Genomic DNA, 19,724 nt, shown 5'->3' with positions numbered 1-19,724 from the left:
CAACCCCACATTTTCCAGAAATTTAAAATAACCTGTCTTATTTTTCTCTAATTTTTAAGAATTTTTAATTTACCCCGAACGCATTAGAATACGAACGATCTAAAAATTTCAGAATCCTAATGGTTTCCTGGAATACAGAAAGCCAATATTTTTGGGAAAATGAAAAGACAAAAAAAATCAGAATGTGAAAGGTCAAAAGTTTTCAGAATTCGAAAGGTCAAAAGATCCCCGAAATTCGGAAAGTCAATAGGTTTCTCGGGAAAGCGGAAAGCCAAAAGACTCCAAGAGAAAAAAAATTTAGAAAATTTCAGAGAATATATTTTTTCTCAAATCTCTTATTTTCTCTTTTTTTAAAAAGCTTTTTTATCAAGCTTTGAAAAGCTTTAAATTAAAAAAAATCCTTTTTAATATATATTAAAAGCTTTAATTTAAGTTTTTTTAAAGCTTTGGATTTTAAGCCTTTAAAAAAATGCTTTATGGGGGGGGGGGGGGCTTTTTTCGCCCGCCAGCCTGCAACGAAACCATGTGATGCGTTTCGAGTGAGAGAGAGGAGGAGCCTCTCCCCTCTCTCCTCCCCTTCTTCTCCATTCCATTCTCTCTTTCTCTCTCTACCCCCTCCTCCTCTGTTAACAAAGAGGAGGTTGATTAAGAATTTAATTAAACCTTGCTTAATCATAATTAAAAATTAATTATGATTAATTTTAATCAAAATGTGCCTATTAAAAGGCGTTCACACAGAAAAATTCAGTTTTGAGAGGAGAAAAGAATCCCATGCACACGGGAGAGCATTCAATGCATCAATTGGCTACCCCACACTGTATTTTAGCAAAAATTTGGCAGACAAATTGATAGCATCACCACGAAAAACCCGCCAAAATGCATAAAAAATACATTTTTACCATGAAAATGCTCTAAATTTTTTGAAATAATTAGAAATTTTTTTAAAAAATTATAGAAATTAAGGGAATTCACTCTACCATAAGTATCTCGAGTAAAATGTGCTGTATTTTGGTAAAAATTTCATAAATGCTTATTTTAAACCAAGAAAAATTTAAAAAAATAGCATTGAACTTACGGAATCCCCTCTCAACGTCGTTTCATCCAATGAATAGAAGAAACACACGTTCCAACCGCCATATTGATGATCCACGTGCGTAATCACCAAAATGAACCAACAAAATAACATTTTTATTTAGTAAATATTAAAATTTACTTTTAAAAATATTAAAAATTAGAATAATAAAGAAAAAACAACAACAATTAACTAGAGATTGCTCTGATACCACTGTTAAAATCCTAAGATCTCTCTATATAATTGTCATGCATAAACATGTTTAAACCATGCATAAACCCATCCACCCAACGGATGCCTGACCTTAACCTCAACCCTTAAGGTTAGTCCTAACCCATGCTCCACTAGAGCTTGTTCCTATGCTCCCATGCTCACAAGCCTAATGCGGGTTAGCCTCTTAGTATATGCACATATAATGTGCACATAACATACCTCATAGCAACGAACCACAAGCTTCTCATTGTAGGAGTTTAGTACGTTGGTTAAGATCACCGAGCTAAAAAATTAGTTGCAGAGTTTTCAGAATTTACATGGGCTGCCAAATGTAAAGGGGCCTTGTATTCACTCACTCTTGGCAGTCTAGGAGGATTCCACAATGCAGAGAAACAACAAAGAAAATTGTAGTTAGGAAGCAAACCTCATGAAGCTTGCGAGTCTATATAACAACTAAGATTAAAGTTGTTGGAAGGGTGAGCAAGTCTCTACATTAACAATTTAATGAAAAGTGAAAAAGAATATGTACACCTCTCCTGCTTCATCCCACCAAGACTTACTAGTCAATAAAGCCCTATAAGGTAAATTGCACCATAAACCTTATGGCTTGGATATGCATGTGAATTTTAAATTTAAAATTGCACCGTTACAAAATGTGGAAGGAATTTATGCTTCAACAAATTTGCCTGATTTACAATACAAGCCAACTGCAATGACACATAAGTCACCACTAGCTCTTTACGAGAATGAGACAAACACTCATCTCATTGCATCATACATGATAAAAGAGCGTGTTAGTGCAGCGCAGTTAGGATGGAGTTTGAGAGTCCGTTGAATCTCCTGAGCGAGTGATGGAGCGTGGTTAGGATGGAGTTCGAGAGTCCCCGTTTAGTAGGATCAAAATCTCCCGAGCGAGTGAAGGCACTTGTATATGTGGGTGATAACATGTGTACTTTTTCTTGGATCGAATCTCCCAAGCAAATGATGACACTTGTGTGTGTGGGTGATAACATGTGTACTTTCTACTTTCAAGCCAAGTAAAAAAGAAAAAAGAAAAAAGAGCAAGCATGTGAAAAATTTAAACACCGATGACAATAACATATTTATCACATCATACAAAAACAACAATCGTGGGCGATCACCCAAAGAGCCAACAAGGAAGCTTGCTAGTGGCAACCGATCTCAAATAGGCTAGAGCATGGCATTTGCGAACAGTGCTGGCGTGGATGTTCTGTGGGATGCCGCTAACAGTCGATTTTCCACAAGGGATGGGCTGGCCTATCTGCAGTACACCATGAAGACTGCTCAGAAGAACCAGAAGGTGATGGACCTTGTGCACACCTACGTGCCCCCAAGCAAGCGCGGAACCGGGATTGCTGCCCTCCTCTGTAAAGCTGCCTTCCAACATGCCCAACAACATGGGCTTCTGGTCATCCCCACTTGTAGCTATATATCTGTACGCCCTCTTCTTTCCTTTCTCCTGTTCTTTATCTATAAAATTTTGGATGGGTTTTGAGCTCTCGCATGCGTGCGTGCGTGCGTGTGTGTTTTATGCACTCTCCATAGTTGTTGATCCACGCCTCATTAGGACCTGTAACTATTTGTAAGAAGGGGACTGACACTAGCACAACTAGTTAACTCATTGCTACCTAATATACCGAGCAATTTACACATACATACATTCATTTATTCATTCACACAAACCTACATATACACATGCACGCATATCACACACACACACACACACACACACACACACACACACACGTGTGCACACACATTTAGCAAGTAAATGTGGGTTGGAAGATCCTTGTCATGAAGGCATGGTTCCATCAACACTTGGTAAACTCAATATACACATTTGCAGGAGGAGCAATCTAATGCACATGCACAAAATTGCCCTAATTTTATTGTATATGCAAAAATGCAAACCCTAATCTGGCTGCAACTGCAAAAATGAAAACTTTAATTTGTTGCATGCACTTCTTGCAAACTCTAATGCAAGAAACACGCCCTAGGAAGAACTTAGACACTCTGATACCAATATAACATGCTAACTGTCCTTCTCCACCCTCAGCCTCCACCCTGTTTGCAGTGCTGCCATTGCCGCCATTGTAGAGCCAGCACTATTGAAAGCGCCGCCGCCACTGCTTTTGTAGATCCTCCACCTCCGCCGGCGCCTTATATGCCCAGAGCCACCTCCGCCGGCGCCTCAGTTGCCCAGAGCCACCTCCGCCGGTGCCTCAGCCGCCCCAAGCCTTGTCGGAATGCACAACGGAAAATGCGACAACTACCGTGAGAAACAAAATGCAGAAGTGTAGCGAGAGAGAAGTTGTATAAACTCTACTATATACATGAAGATCCGATACAGAAAAGAGTGTGGGGGGCAAGGGTGGTATTTATAGCACCCTACAGTGTTGGTCAGCCAGCCCTAAAACAACCGACTGCACCTTAAGATGTCCACGACTGAGAAAAGAACAAGTCGGCCAGCATAGGAGTTGGCCAGCACAGGACAGCCCCCACGACCCAAAAACAAAAATGGACAAAACTCTTGGGTGGGCACACCCACAACAAAGGCCCTCTCTGAGTAATATGTACAGATTGGAGATGACTGCTTACACCCCCTGAAACCGATCCCGTCAAGTGGGAAAGAGTCGACACCCACATGCTTAATAGCACAACTTTAAAACCACAAATTTGAAATGGACAACTTAATACAACTTGAAATTGAAATGAAATGAAATGGAAAGATGGACACCAGCACTGGGGCCGGAACGGGCCGACCCCCCCCTCAATATATGATATATTTATTGGGAGTATTTAATGAATACAATGCTCCATGGGTTCCAAGAACCAGATGATGTCCATGTACATATGAAAACAGTACCAAACAAATAGGCTCGAAGTCGAAATTCGATGTAGATGCTCGAAGCAGAATGACCACTAGTGTGGTCCAATCTCTACGGTCCTGTGCTTTCACTGGACTCCGCGGAGAGCGCCTCACTGGTGTTCCGAGACCACGCACAAACAGGCGCTCTCGTACTAACGCCTGGCTCTCCCGATCTCGGCACCTTTGGACCGAGGTTCGCCAATTTAGTTTGGACAACCCGGCACCGAACGGGTGTGGCCGTAAAGGGAGTCGGGAATCCCTTATTTAATTTAACACAAAATACTTTTACTTAAATCTGAAATTCACTTACTTGAAGGTTGCAGATTGTAGACCAATATCCGAGGTATTCGTGTGTGTAGCTACTGGAGTGGAATACCAAGATGTAGCCTCTAGAAGAAAGAAAACACCGCCTATGGAAAGGAAGTGCAATAGTTGTTGAAGATGGCCCACGTCTGCCTGCAAGAGAACAAGGCAGTGCAGCCTGTGTGTATGCAGCCGCCTGTTAGAGAGCTCACGCAGCCTGCTGAGAAAGAGAACAAGTGCAGCCTATAATGCAAAGTAAACAGCTGCCCATATGACAAACTGGCGCAGCTGTCTAGGCCAATACAACCGCCTGTAGACTGTTCTGCTGTCTTGTATAGTGGACAGCTCACGAGTAGTGGGTACAGCCGCCACAGATGGTACAGAAGTGCAGCAGCTGTACAGGGGAAGGTAGCTGCCTGTTGGAGAGGAAAGATAGGGTAGTCTGTTGGTGAAAACGTGCAGCCTGCAGGGCCAAGAGAGTCGCCTGCAGAGGGCAGCATAGCTGTCTATATGAAGGTGGCCGCCTACAGTAGTTCTGATCTGTGTGAAGCACACCTGCAGTCAGGGCTAGCCGCCTGTAGAAGAGGAGGCACAGCCAGCAGCAGAGGGTACAGAAGCAGCCGCCTTCAAGAAAACATGCGCCAGAAAGAGTGTCGCCGGTTGTCTCACGTAAGAAGGTGGAAGCGAAAACATGACCACGCTGAAGGGGAAAGCCTTTCTTTTAATAAAATTAAAGTGAAGTTGACACTTTGATTTGGCTGGCCCCCCCACGCTTGCATGTGGGCGGCCAGTTCTATGGAGATGTGGTAGGTGACCATGCCCACTCCCACACTTAAAGTGGGGCTCCCCACCTTGGCCCCTGTCATGTGCACAGTGTGTATCTACCGTGTGCTATACGCATGCAAGACTAGTTTCGAGGCTTGGGGAAGCTTGGAACTAGGCAAGCTGATTGACGAGCTGAGTTAGGGATAAACTAACGGGCGGGCACCCAAGTATGGACGGGCGAGCGGCCAAGTGTGGACGCCCGATGATCGGCCAAGAGCCTATAAAAGGGTGGCCAAGGTTAGTTATTGTATTATAGAGAGTCTCGCGAGTTTGTGAGAGCTCTATGGTCTTGGAGCCTGGATCTAGTGCAGACGTGCACCTGCTTTATGCAGCCGAGGTCGGTAGCAATCTCGAGGCCCGCGAGGGCAGCTTCGCGGCGGTATGGGACGTCGTGAGGAGGAGATTGGTCGGTACGTCATCCTAGTTAGCTCAGCTCGTGGCTCGGTGGGGACAGCCAAGACTGTGGGCTTGCCCACGGCTGTCATGGTTGGGAGGTGAGTCAGGCCTGCACCCCCTTGCTTGTTTGTTTGTTTGTTTGTTTGCAGGATTCGAGTTCGAACCAAGATCGATCACGAGGGGATCCGTGGGGATTTGATAGTGGTATCAGAGCATACCCCGTGAACGAGCAAGTCGGTAGGTAGAGAAGATGAGGTCGAAGAACGGTATGTGTTAAAAAGCTTGCTGTTTTTTCTGTGCATACTGCAGTTTTCAGATTTGGTATGTGTTTTTTCTTCATCAAAGAACTTCATGTTGATGGGAGATGGTAGTGTCATAGGGTTGATTGCTTTTGCAAGGAAGAGAAGTCGTGTTTGTGCAGTCGCATGAGAGAAAACAGGAAAAAGCAAAAAAAAGCACGTTTGTTGCTTTTTGTTGAACGAGAGAGAGAGAGAGAGAGAGAGAGAGAGAGAGAGAGAGAGAAGCGGTTGAGGCATGTTGGTCGAACGCTGGTGAGCAGGCGTTTGGTCGAATTTGTGCAAGCGATAAAGTTGGCAGGCGGCTCAGTGTGCGAGGGCAGCCAGCCACGTAGCCAGGCGGCCATGCCTACCCAGGCGGCTAGCAAGTTTACGCAGCGCCTAGGCCAGGCGGGCTGGTGCCCAGGCCAGGCCTACGTCGGCGCTTAGGCCAGGCGGGCAGGCAAGATTGGCAAAGGCCACCTGTGCGCACAGGCGGCGCCGGCTGAAACGCAGCTGCTAGCAGCTGACGGCAGGCAGGGTGGTGGCGCTGGCAGGAAGATTCGTGCAGGCAGCCAACGGTGACGTCAAAAGCATGCACCGGCAGTTCACCAACGTGTTAATCCAGGAGGAGAAGGAAAAAAAAAAAAAACAAAGGAAAGCTTACGTTTTTAGCTTTCGTTTTTTTTAGAGTTTAAAATTTTCTCAGTTTTGAAGACTCTCCTCCATAGTTTAAAGGTGTTTATTTTTTTTAAGAAAAAGAATATATATATATATATATATATATATATATATATATATATATATTCAAAAAAAAAACACAAAAGCTAAAGCAAAAGCTAAGCTTAGCTTTTGCAGATTTTTGGGCTTTTGGGAAACCTTTATAAACCCCTCACGTGGGCTTCTTGCCACACATCTCTCAAGTTTTCAAGCTCTCAAGCTCTCAAGTTTGCTCGCACTTTTGTTGTGCAAAGATCGAATTTTTTCTCCCCGTACCCTCTTCACGATGTTGACCCAAGAATCGGAGTTGGAGCCCCTTGTGGAACGCGAAGGCTTGCCGGCTACAGAAGGAACCGATGCCGATCTTTTTGACGATTTTGTGTCAAAATCAGAATTCCAAGAGTTCTTCGTCGGAACGTCAGGCACAAATCGACGCTCAAATGCAAGCTTTGCAGAACTCCATCGCTCTATTGACCACTACCCTCTCTACTTTCTCGGGAATGGATACCTTGGCTTCAGCTTTAGGCCCCAACATTACTCCGGAACCGTTCAGGGGCGAGCAAAAGCAGCGAACCAAGGAGATAGTGGACACTTGGCTACACAAGTGGCAAGTTCACTTTCAGTTTCATCCATATGATGATGGAAAGAAGATCCAGTTAGCAGCAGGTTTCCTGTCCGGCAAAGCTTTGCTTTGGTGGAAGGAACTCAACCCTAAGCCAACGACTTGGGCACAATTTGAAGATGTCTTCAAGAAAGAATTCCTCAAGAAAGAGGATGACTATGATGTTGTTGTCCGGTTTTCAGCTTTGACCATGACCTCGCAGCACCTCACTTATGAGGTCTACCTCCAGAAGTTTCGTGACTTGCAGATGAAAGCTACAAAGATGGATCCCACTACTCTGTTGGGGTTTTTCGTAGTAGCTGGTTTACCCGACTCGTACCGATTACAGGTTAAAAATAACAAATGTAAAACTTTGGACGAGGCCATTCATTCAGCTCGTATCTATGATGATACGATGGTCTCTTCCAAGTCGAAACCCGTCACCGAGCAGGAAAACAAGCATAAAAGAAAGTTCTCCGCACCTATGGCTAACACGAATGAAGGCAAGTCTTCGGACCAACCTTCGAAGAATTCCAGTTTGACACCAGCGAAGAAGAAACGACTTCTTAGGACTTTGAAGCTCAAGAAGGAAGGACGTTGTTTTATCTGCGAAGAAAAAGGACACATGCGTAACGAGTGCCCAAAGCAAAAGGGTACCAAGACAAACGCAGGACCCAAGCCAAAGGCCGCTAACCAGTTGTCTTTGACAGGTAAGTCAATTACTGTACTTTCTCGTCCTAGTACTTGTTCTGATTGTCTGTTCAATTCTAAAGTATTTGGCATGCATGATCTTCTCCGAGTTTATGTAGAAGTGAATGGCCATAAAATTCACATTCTGTTAGACCCTGGCAGTTCGCATAACTTTGTTAACTACAAACTTGTGCAGAAATTGAGTCTTGATACGACACTCAGCGACCATACCTATGAGGTACGTCTACCTGCGGGAAGACAAGTTTGGGATCGCAAGGTGGAGATGCTTCCAATCCAGATTCAGGACTACAAAGACACTTTGGAATGCTATGTTATGCATCTGGAAAATGTAGACTTATTATTAGGGATTGAGTGGTTTAAGACTCTTGACGTCCAGATAGATTGGTCTAGTCATATTTTTTCTTTTCAGCATAGGGACACCAAGTATAGTATTTTAGGTGATTGTATCCATCCCTCTCAGGGACCTCTTGTAAATACAATTGATTTTGAAAATATAATGGATTCTTCTTTGTATACCACTTTCCATTGTGTATTGATTCCACTTTCTTCTTTTCTCATCCCTTCCATGGATGTGAATGAATTAAGTGTGTTTGAAAGCAAAGAATTACAGAAGATCCTTGATTCATTTCAAGATGTATTTCCTAAGGAATTGCCATCAGGTTTACCACCTGAACGGGTAGTAGATCATCGTATTGACTTGATCCTTGGTGCTCATCCTGTCAGTATTCCACCTTATAGGATGAGCCAAGCCGAGGAAGATGAGTTGGCTAAACAAGTCGCAGATTATTTGAGGATGGGCCAGATCCGTCCAAGTAAATCACCTTGGGGTGCACCTGTGTTGCTTAGGAGAAAGGACAATTCTTGGAGAATGTGTATAGATTACAAAAGATTGAACAAGCTGACAATTAAGAACCGTTATCCTCTCCCTAGATCCGATGACCTGATTGACCGGTTAGCAGGAGCGAAATATTTCACGAAGATAGATTTACGTACTGGCTATCACCAGATACGTATTCATGAAAGGCATGTCGAAAGAACCACCTTTCGGACTAGGTATGGCCATTACGAGTTTCTCGTATTACCTTTTGGGTTAACCAATGCTCCAGCCACTTTCCAGCACATGATGAACGATCTTTTTCGTGAACATTTGGGGAAATTTGTGGTGGTGTTCCTGGATGATATTTTGATATATAGCCGTACTCCTGAGGATCATGTCAGACACCTCACGATTGTCTTATCTATTTTAAGACAGAACCGACTATATGCTAAGTTGAGTAAATGTGAGTTCTTTATGACCGACATCATTTACTTGGGACACAAGATCACTAGAGATGGATTGAGCATTGACTATGACCGAGTTCAGAAGGTTCCTATACCGCGAACAGTGAAACAACTTCGTTCTTTTCTTGGTTTTGTTGTTTTTCTTCGGAAATCTGTACGGGAGTACTCTCAGCTCACACTACCGATGACCGACTTATTGAAATGTCGTGGACGTAAGTCCAATCAGCCTATCACTTGGAATAACGATTTGGATATGGCCTTCAGACTTTTGAAAGATAAAGTCAAGGAAGCACCTATCTTAGCATTACCTGATCCTAGTCGGCCTTATGTTCTTGAAACTGATGCCAGTGACTATGCTATCGAGGCTACTTTATTTCAAGATGGTAGACCGGTTGCTTTTGAAAGTAAAAAGCTAGACGACACTCAATCTCGTTGGCCAACCCTTGAGAAGGAGCTTTATGCTGTGATTCATGCTCTCAAGGTTTGGAGACATTATTTATATGGCTCCAAGTTTGTGGTATTGACTGATCATCAGTCAATCAAGTATGTGTGTGATGCGGATGATTTGAGAGGAAGGAAAGCTCGTTGGGCAGAGTTAATGCAAGATTTTGATTTTGAGATCCGTTATCGGAAAGGGTCCATGAATAATATTGCAGATGCGCTTAGTCGGATTAGAGAGGTGAGATCTTTGTTGTTCACCGAGATTTCTACTGACTTATTTCAGTCATTGGGAGGGCTTTGCAGGACTGATAGTTATTTTGGTCCATTTTGGCAGAAGATCCAGGACGGGAGCTCATAGATTGACCAAGACTCGATGACTGAGCAGTCTACTATTTAGGCTGCAGGAGGCCAGTGGATGATTCGGAATGGTTTACTGTTCCGTAATGGCAAAATTTGTGTACCACAGATCCCAGACATTAGGTCCAAGATTCTTAAGGAGTGTCACGACGCCCCTTGTGCTGGACACCCTGGGGTACACAGGACACTATCATTAGTGAAACACACTTTTTATTGGCCGAAGATGAAAGGGTATGTAGAAGATTATGTTCTCAAGTGTCAGATTTGTCAGGCAAATAAAGCTGAACGCTTTAGACAGGCTGGGTTGTTGCATCCTTTGCAAATCCCAGGTAATAAATGGGAAAGTATTTCCAACCGGATTGCCAAGAACACATCACGGCCATGATTCTATTTGGGTTGTGGTAGATCGCTTGACAAAAATGGCTAGATTTTTACCGACCTGGAAGACTATTACAGCTACGCATTTAGTTCGGCAGTTTATCGAGCAATTGTTTAGACTGTATGGGTTACCGCAGGACATAGTATGGTATGCCTAAATCCATTGTTGGGGATAGAGATCCCAGGACTACAAGCCTATTTTGGAGGGCTTTGTTTGATAATATGGGTACTAAACTTGAGTTTTCATCAGCTTATCATCCCCAAACGGATGGCCAAAGTGAAGCTGCAAATTCAGCCGTGTTGGATTTATTGAAATCTTATGTGGCAGATCAAAAGACTGCATGGGAGAAGTATCTTCCACTTGTTGAGTTTGCCTACAACAATACGATCCATGCTTCCACAGGAAAGGCTCCGTTTGAGATTATTTATGGCCGAGTGGTCTTGCCACCCATCCTTCGTACAAAGGATGAGATTTTTGTAGCTGATGAATATGTTCGTGACTTGGATGTTGCCTTTGGTCAGGTGCGGACAGCCATTGCAAGATCTCAGGATAAGCATAAAATGGTTGCTGACAAGCATAGAAGGGACATGGAAGTCAAAGAAGGTGATTGGGTATTGCTGAAATTTGAGAAGGCTAGGCTTCGGAAGAGGCCAGGACGAGAAGGATCATATCCTAAGCTTTCTCCTCGCTATTATGGACCCTTCAAGGTGATTCAGAAGATCAATGAAGTGTCCTACAGGCTTGCTTTACCTAGTCATTGGAAGATTCACAATGCTTTTCATGTGAGTCTATTTCGGAAATATGTGGGGCCAGATCCTGATGAGCCTGTCACACAGAAGATCCGCCAGAAATTGAAGAGCTTGAGGAGATCCTCAAGCCAGAACAGATTGTTTTTCACAAGGAGAGAAAGCTACCTGCCGGAAAGCTTTCCAGGAGATACCTTGTGAAGTTTAAGAATTATTTGCCTGTTGATGCCAAGTGGGTAAATGAGGACTACTTTGTTGATTATCCACAATTGTTGCAGGCATATCTTGAGGCTTTTGTCAGAATATGCAGCGGAAATGACAACCAAACTTGGGTAGACAAGAGCAAGTAGACTGCAGAAAATAATCAGCACAAGAAACACAGAGAGATAGGTGTGTAAACTCTTCTCTATACACAAGATCCTGAAAAACTGAATGAGAAAGTGGTGGGGGCTGAGGGGCAATATATACATCTCAATGTGAGCAGTCGGCCAGCTCCAGAAGGTGCCCACGACTGTGAAAAATGCCCACGACTGCTGAAAATAGCAATCGGCCAGCTACAGATGCCTGCGCCTAGTCAGAACAAGTCGGCCAGCAGCCCATATGCACACGACTGAGGAAAGTCCAGTCAGCCAGCATTGGGATGCTCCTGGCATCACCTGGCAGCCCTCCAGCCACTAGGAAAAAATGGGAAAAATAGGGAAAAAATACGGGGAGTGTGGAAAAATGATATACGGGCGGGCACACCCACAACAGAGGCCCTGGTGTATACAAATAGACAGGAGATGACTTCTAACACCCCCTCTCAGCTCCTGGCTGTGTAACCAACCCCAGGGAGCTGGAGTGCTGCCTGAGCGTAGCCTGAGGTAGAGACTTCGTGAAGAGGTCCGCCGCATTGTCCTCCGTCGAACAATAAAGTAGCAAGATGTCTCCCGCCAAGATCTTCTCACGTACAAAGTGATACTGTATCTCTATATGCTTGGTCCGGGCATGGAAAACCGGGTTCCGAGCAATAGCTATACAACTCTGGTTATCACACTGGATGACTGTGGGCTCCCTCTGTGGAAACCCCATCTCGCCTAGCAGCCTCTGTAGCCATACAACCTCACAAGCAGCACCACAAGCAGCCCGATACTCTGCCTCTGTCGAAGAAAGGGCAATAGTTGGCTGCTTCTTGCTGCTCCAAGAAACTACTCCTGAGCCGAGGGTAAAAGTGTATCCTAAAGTAGACCTCCTCGTGTCTGGATCTCCTCCCCAATCTGAGTCACTCCAGCCTTGGAGCTTGACTCCATTCCCTCCTGTGTAAAAGAGTCCCAGATCCTTCGTGCTCTGCAGATACCGCAAGATCCACAATCCTGCGTCCCAATGAGTCTTCAATGGCGTCTGCATAAAAGAGCTCAACTGCCCCACGGAGAAGCTCAAGTCCAATCTGGTGTTCAGCAACCAGATCAATGAACCAACCAACTTCCGGTACTGCGAGGCATCAACTGGCTCACAAGGATAACGGTTAACTTTGTGTTCGGGTCCATCGGCGAAGTAATAGGCTTGCAGTTCTCCATCCCAAAGGCCTCAAGCAACTCATGAACATACCGCTGCTGAGAGACGAAAAACCCCCTCTGGGTCTGCCAGATCTCCAATCCCAAGAAGAAGTGGAGTAAGCCTAAGTCGGTCATCTCAAACTCCTTTGACAAGGCAGCCTTCGTCACTCCAATGTGCTCCACATGACCGCCGGTGAGAATGAGATCATCCACATAAAGGATGATAAGTGTGACCATGCCGCGTTCCCGAAAGAGATACAGGTTCGGATTTGCAACCGATCTCTGAAAGCCAGTCCGAATAAAGAAGGAATCAATCTTCTGATTCCAAGCCCTGGGAGCCTGCTTAAGACCATACAAGGCCTTACGTAACCTGTAAACCATCCCTTCCGATCCTGGAACAATAAAGCTTGGAGGTTGCTCAACATACACCTCCTCCTGCAAGTCACCATTAAGGAACGCCGATTTTACATCCATCTGGTACACGGGCCACCTCTGAGAAGAAGCAAGGGCAAGAACGGTCCGAATCGTGGTCATCCGTGCTGTCGGTGCAAAGGTATCCTCGTAGTCGATGCCTGGCCGCTGAGCATAACCCTTAGCCACGAACCTGGCTTTGTGTTTGTCCATCGACCCATCAGACGCGTACTTGGTCTTAAAGACCCATTTGACACCAATGACTGACCGCTTCGACGGCCTCGGTACCAACTCCCAAGTGTTGTTCTTCTCGATGGCATCAAGTTCCACCTGCATGGCTTCCCTCCAAGTATCCTGTGAAAGGGCTTCCTTTACGGAAGTGGGCTCTTTATCCCACATGATACGAGACATAAGAGCATAGTTCACCTGAAGAAGCTCCGCCGTGTTGCTTTTATCTCGGACTCGATGTGATCTTCGAGGGCCGTCCTCTGTGGTCCACTCGGAGGGTAGCTCCGTGACACCTGACTCCCGAAGGGTGTCCAACAACCACCTAGGTACTCGAACAGATCATGGAGCCTCCTGTGATCGCGGGGGCTCAACTCCAGCTGCGGGCTCAACCTCCTGTGATGACTGAGGTGGATCAACTGGAGTAGTATACTGGGAATCATCATCAGACTCCTCTGGATCTCCAAGAAGTGCTCCTCGACAGTGGATGCTGGAACATGCTCGTCAAAGACCACATCCCGGCTGACAACAATCTCGTTCCTCTCTGGATCATACAACTTGTATCCCTTGGAAAGAGAGTTATACCCAACAAATACCAGCTTGCGGGACTTGGAGTCAAGCTTCCCCCTCTGCTTCTTCGGAATATGTACATACGCGTCACTCCCAAAGACACGGAAGTGCGAGACATCGGGTTTCCTGCCAAAATATGCCTCAAACGGAGTCATATGGGGTACAGAAGTTGTCGGAGACAAATCATCAACAAGCAGCATGAAGTAGAGAGATCCTCCCAAGGATGGTATCTGCTGTGGTCCACACAAGTCAGTGTGAATCAACTCCAAAGGTTTCGAAGCCCGCCTGGAAGCCTGCTTCGGAAAGGATTCCCTGTGCTGCTTACCACGTATACAAGAACTGCAGCGTCCTTGCCTATTACCAACATCTGGCAAGCCAACCACCATCTGGTCCCGAAAGGCGCGCCGCAAAGCATCCACATTTAAGTGGCCAAAACGAAAGTGCCACAAATCTCCGACCTGAGAGCCTGTCAGTGAGGAGAGTGCAGAGAGCTTGTAGATGCCATTCTCCACACCGCCTTCCCAAACAACTTTGCCTGTCTCACGGTCCCTTAGAGCAACTGAATGCTCCTCAAATTCCACCCGAAAGCCAGTCTTGCACACCTCATGCACTGACAAAAGATGAAAGCCCAGAGCAGGAACATAAAGAACACGGGAAGCATGCTTGCCCTCCTTGCCGTCGGGAATAATCTCCATCCGGCCCTCACTATGTATCGGAATAGTGGAGTTATCGCCAATAAAAATACGACCTGACTGGCGTTTCAGATCCAGAAAGAAGTCACGAGATGGAGTCATGTGCCTGGAAGCACCACTGTCGAAAATCCATTCCCGGGTATCCTTCGCGGTGAAGCCAACTGCCTCCTCGCTCGAAGATGATGAAGCATCGGAGTCCACCATCTCCAAGTGCACAAATGCCGGAGTCTTCGCAGCTGAGGCTGAGGAATCAGCACTCTTCCCTGTCCGCTTAGGGCACTTCCTCCAGTAGTAGCCTTTCTCGCCACAATCATTACACGATCTTTCGGCCTTCAGCTTCTCTCGTTCTGGATCAGGTTTCTTCTCGGAAGACTTCTCCGGTGAAGCCTTCCCTTTGCCCTTGTTGGTATTACGACCTTTCGACCGTTGGCCAGTTAAGGCCTCCGAACCTCCGCCGTGAGGAGGGTTCGTGAAACGTTCCTCCTGTTCCAAGACCATTGGCACAAGCTCCTCCCAAGTAATGGTGCTGAGCCTGCCACTTGTGATCAACGAGGAATAGAAAGCGGAATACTGACCAGGCAAGTGGGAAAGTAACGTGATGGCCATATCTTCGGATGATATCTCTTTCCCAGCTTGAAGGACTTCCTGCTGAAGGGCCTGCAGCTTGTTAATGTGTTCCCGCATCGTCGAAGACTTTGCAGGGTTCATAACCCGCATCTACACTTCCAAGGATATCCGCTTCATGGGTGACACCCTGTTGTACAAAGAAGCCAAGTGCTCCCATATGCCTCTCGCCAGCGTCATGTGCTTCACATGGTTGATCACCTGTGGTGTGCAATTGAGGAATATAAACGACCGGACCCTGGCGTTGACACGGTCCCACATGTGTGCCTGTGCCTCTCGGTCCTTCCTCGTCGATAATAACTCCCCTTCCTCAGCTTTCGGCCGTGGCACCCCTATGATAATAAAATCAGCAAGATCATATGACTCCAAAACTGACTCCATCATGACCTTCCAGATGCCGTAATTGGACCCGTCCAACTGACGATCCACTCGGAACGTGGGGAGAGTCGGAATCTTCACGTGCTTCTCGGCCATCTCTAGTAAATCTGCCATCTCGGAGAGTAACCTGAAAGGGTGGGTGGGTGGGAAAAAATCTGAAAATCAGAAAATATGCAAGTGGCTGTCCAGCCCCTTTGCCCGCCTTCCTCTTGCACCTTCTCTTCCCGTTCAGCCCGGAACAGTCCACCGATCAGCAACCTGTTGCTCCCCCTCTTGCTCAGAAAAACGCCCAAGATCTCCTAGAGCCTAGGGCTCTGATACCATGTCAGAATATGCAGCGGAAATGACAACCAAACTTGGGTAGACAAGAGCAAGTAGACTGCAGAAAATAATCAGCACAAGAAACATAGAGAGATAGATGTGTAAACTCTTCTCTATACACAAGATCCCGAAAAACTGAATGAGAAAGTGGTGGGGGCTGAGGGGCAATATATACATCTCCATGTGAGCAGTCGGCCAGCTCCAGAAGGTGCCCACGACTGTGAAAAATGCCCACGATTGCTGAAAATAGCAGTCGGCCAGCTACAGATGCCTACGCCTAGTCAGAACATGTCGGCCAGCAGCCCAGATGCACACGACTGAGGAAAGTCCAGTCGGCCAGCATTGGGATGCTCCTGGCATCACCTGGCAGCCCTCCAGCCACTAGGAAAAAATGGGAAAAATAGGGAAAAAATACGGGGAGTGTGAAAAAATGATATACGGGCGGGCACACCCACAACAGAGGCCCTGGTGTATACAAATAGACAGCCTACAGGAGATGACTTCTAAGAGCTTTTCAGTTGAGGTCAACTCTTTAGAAGCCCGGGGGGATGTCACCAATTGGCCGACCATTTGGTCCATCTCCAGTTTTTGCGTCTCGTTCACTTGAGGCCAGGCCGGTGTCTCGTGTGAAGAGGCCAATATTTTGCTGAACGGACGGGAGCCAGACTAGTGCCACCCGTGTGTTAGCAGGATGGTGTCGTATGGACAGGAGCCAGACCAGTGCCACCCGTGTATGACCTGGACTGTGTTCGACCCATGGGATTGTCACGCCATGGAAGAGCCAGTATTCGTGCCGTGTTTTGCCTATGGGACTGTCACACCATAGGGAGACTCATGCCTGGAACTGTATCTTACCTATGGGACTGTTACTCCATAGGAAGACCAGGTTTTTATGTTTTACGTCGTGCCAGTTTTGTGCCGACAGATATTTTGTACTTGTTCCATGAACGGGAGATATGTCCAAGGCAAATCCAATTCATATGCAACTGAACCAATCCGTCGTGTAACACGAAATGGTCCACAGTATCTAGGGGATAATTTTGGAGATCGACCTGTCCGTAAAGTCTCGGAATCTTTCGGAACTCGCAAATACACCATCGTTCCTTCAGAGAACTCTCTCGGTGAACGATGTCTATTAGAATAAAACCTGTCGCGGTCTTGAGCACTTCTAATAGATTCCTTTGCAACTTGTAACATTTCCTACATATCTTGCAAAAAATTACGTGCTGCATCATGTTGAAGTCCTGAGAATCCTACATTAATAGGTGATCTAGGTTGAAAACCATACATAAGCATGAAAGGACTAAACCCTGTACTCGTATGCTTAGTACTGTTATATGCAAATTCTAACATAGGAAGATAATCCTCCCATGAACTCTTGTCTTTTGGATACATATGCTCGAAGCATATCCTCCAAAATCTGATTCACTCTTTCAGTCTGGCCATCAGATTGAGGATGATCTGAGGAACTCAAATTCAAAGTTGTTTCCAACCTTTCAAAAACAAGTTTCCAAAAATCACTCGTAAACTTAGAGTCCCTATCACTGGATGCTTGAAAATATTAGCAAGAAAAAGCTTTACCATATGATCAGCTTTAATGGTTTTCTTGACGGGCAAGAAATGAGCTTGCTTGCTAAACCTGTCCACAATAGTCCAAATAGCATCATTCCCATGTTGGGATCTAGGCAAATCCATAATAAAATCCATCGTGATACTTTCCCAAGGTTGCGAGGGAATAGGCAATGGTTGAAGCAAACCTGGAGGCTTTTGCCTGTCAAATTTCACCTTTTGGCAAGTAATACACGCACGCACATAAGCCTCAATGTCTTTACGCATGCTTGGCCAAAAGAAATACCTCTGAATCATGCGAGTAGTAGGCATGATACCTTGATGACCAGCATATGGTGGAGCGTGACATTCGTCGATAACCTTTGGACGCAAATCCTTTACCACACATAGGCAATTATCCTTCATGAGATAACCCTCGTTGATAACATAAGAGGCATGTGAATGACCAGCCATCAAATCAGTCCATATATGGTAAAAATCAGCATCCAAATGATACAAATCTCTCATAGCAGATAAATCTCCATGAGAGGCCACTGAGACTGCAGCAACATAAGGCCTCCTAGATAGTGCATCGGCCACCACATTTTTCTTTCTTGGAGTATGCACAATCTGAAAATGAAACATGGAAAGAAAGTTTGCCATTCTCATCTGCTTCTTTGAAAGCTTGGTTTGAGATAGAAAGTATCTCAAGCTTTGATGATCTGTCTTGACTACAAATTCAGCCCCAAGAAGGTAATGTTTCCAAATCTTTAAGGCGTGAATTACAGCTAAGAGCTCTTTCTCATAGATATCCATATGAAGCTCAGCATCATGCAAACGACGGCTCTCGTATGCAACTGCATGCCCTTCTTGATTTAGGACAGCTCCTATGCAATCACCACAAGCATCACATTCAACCACGAATGACTTGTGCAAGTCAGGAACAGTCAATACTGGACCACATATGATCGCATGCTTGAGCTGCAAGAAAGCATCCTGTTCCTTTGAAGTCCATTTGAAAGCAGTTTTCTTCTTCGTGAGATCATGTAGAGGAGTGGCAATCATAGCAAAATTGTAACACGCGGAAGCTCTGGGTAGTCTTCTTTCAGCCCTAAACACTCTTGGAAAACCATCTGATGCAAAAACGCACCATCTGATGCAAAAACGCAGGTAGAGAGAGAGTAGAGAGAGAGAGAGAAGTGCTGGAAATTCAGTATAATCTATGGTACAAAAAGGGTACATATCTGCAGCCCTTGGCTGCCTTCTTGAAAAGGTGATAACACACCAAAATTCAGTCCCAAACTAGGACTCCTACTGACTCAAACCCCTAGTGGGCTGAATGACTACAACATAGAGCAAGGGGGGCTATTTATAGCCCTTGGACTACATGGGGAACTGGCCGACTGCTGGTCGGCGAGTTCATATATTCATAACTCCCTTTTTTTAATGCCGCCGACTGGTTATACTTCATGTTCTTGATGCGCCTGCTGCCCACACTTTGCTGACGTCAGCCGACAGCTCTTCTGGCAGCCAGCACCCTCTGTCCTGCAGCCGACAGCTATCTGATCCATGCTTTGCTCCAAGTCTGCTCCATGTCCACCTGAGATGCTACGCCTGAAGCTCCTACATTCTGGTTCTACCTATCTTCTACTGGTTCATGGTCTTTATCTGTTTGCCTCTTCTGGATCTAGCCCTGAGAATGTCCATGGCATCTGTGATGCACATGACATCCCCCTCTGCTAAACTTGATGACGGGAATCCAACCTGCTCTTGGATGACTGTCATCATCCCAATCCTGTCCCGAAGTCCCTCTGTCATCATCCATCCCTGGCAAACCCTTTTCCGTGAAAACCCGGCCTGTTCTCCAAACCACTCTGTCTCTGATAAAGATCTATGCATTTGGTCTTCCTCTAGTCCACAATCCATTCCTGCCCTGACTCTGAACACCGTCTTGGTCTTCATTCCTGGAACTGAGTCTGGCACTCTCACATCACCCTTGGAGGATCAACCTCCCTTGGGACCGTTAACCTGAGAACCTATCTGGCTCACGGAACTGCCATCCCCATCTGGCACTTTGGAACACCACCAACAAACCTCCTGGGAGTTCTTCCCGATCTGTGTTCTTGCCTTGGGCTTCGAATCCGTGTACTTTCTTGTACCTTGGACCTGTACACCATCATCTGGGACTGAATCAGTGTTTAGCTTTGCTG

General features: G+C 45.8%; 1 protein-coding gene across 1 annotated transcript in view; it reads left to right on the top strand.

Moving 5' to 3' along the window:
- Window positions 1–2,393: 2,393 nt before the first annotated feature.
- LOC147623913 (acetyltransferase At1g77540-like) overlaps window positions 2,394–19,724 on the top strand; it is a 32,114-nt gene continuing 14,783 nt past the window's right edge. Inside the window, exon 1 of the mRNA XM_086820536.1 lies at window positions 2,394–2,741. Coding sequence (XP_086676662.1) covers window positions 2,484–2,741 — 258 coding nt within the window. The 5' untranslated portion in view covers window positions 2,394–2,483. The remainder of the gene's footprint in view (window positions 2,742–19,724) is intronic.

The sequence above is a fragment of the Cibotium barometz genome, chromosome 26 (assembly GCF_041138505.1).
Source record: "Cibotium barometz isolate CiBa-2024 chromosome 26, ASM4113850v1, whole genome shotgun sequence".
In the NCBI taxonomy this organism is placed as follows: Eukaryota; Viridiplantae; Streptophyta; class Polypodiopsida; order Cyatheales; family Cibotiaceae; genus Cibotium; species Cibotium barometz.
This window is presented reverse-complemented; position numbering and strand designations above follow the sequence as displayed.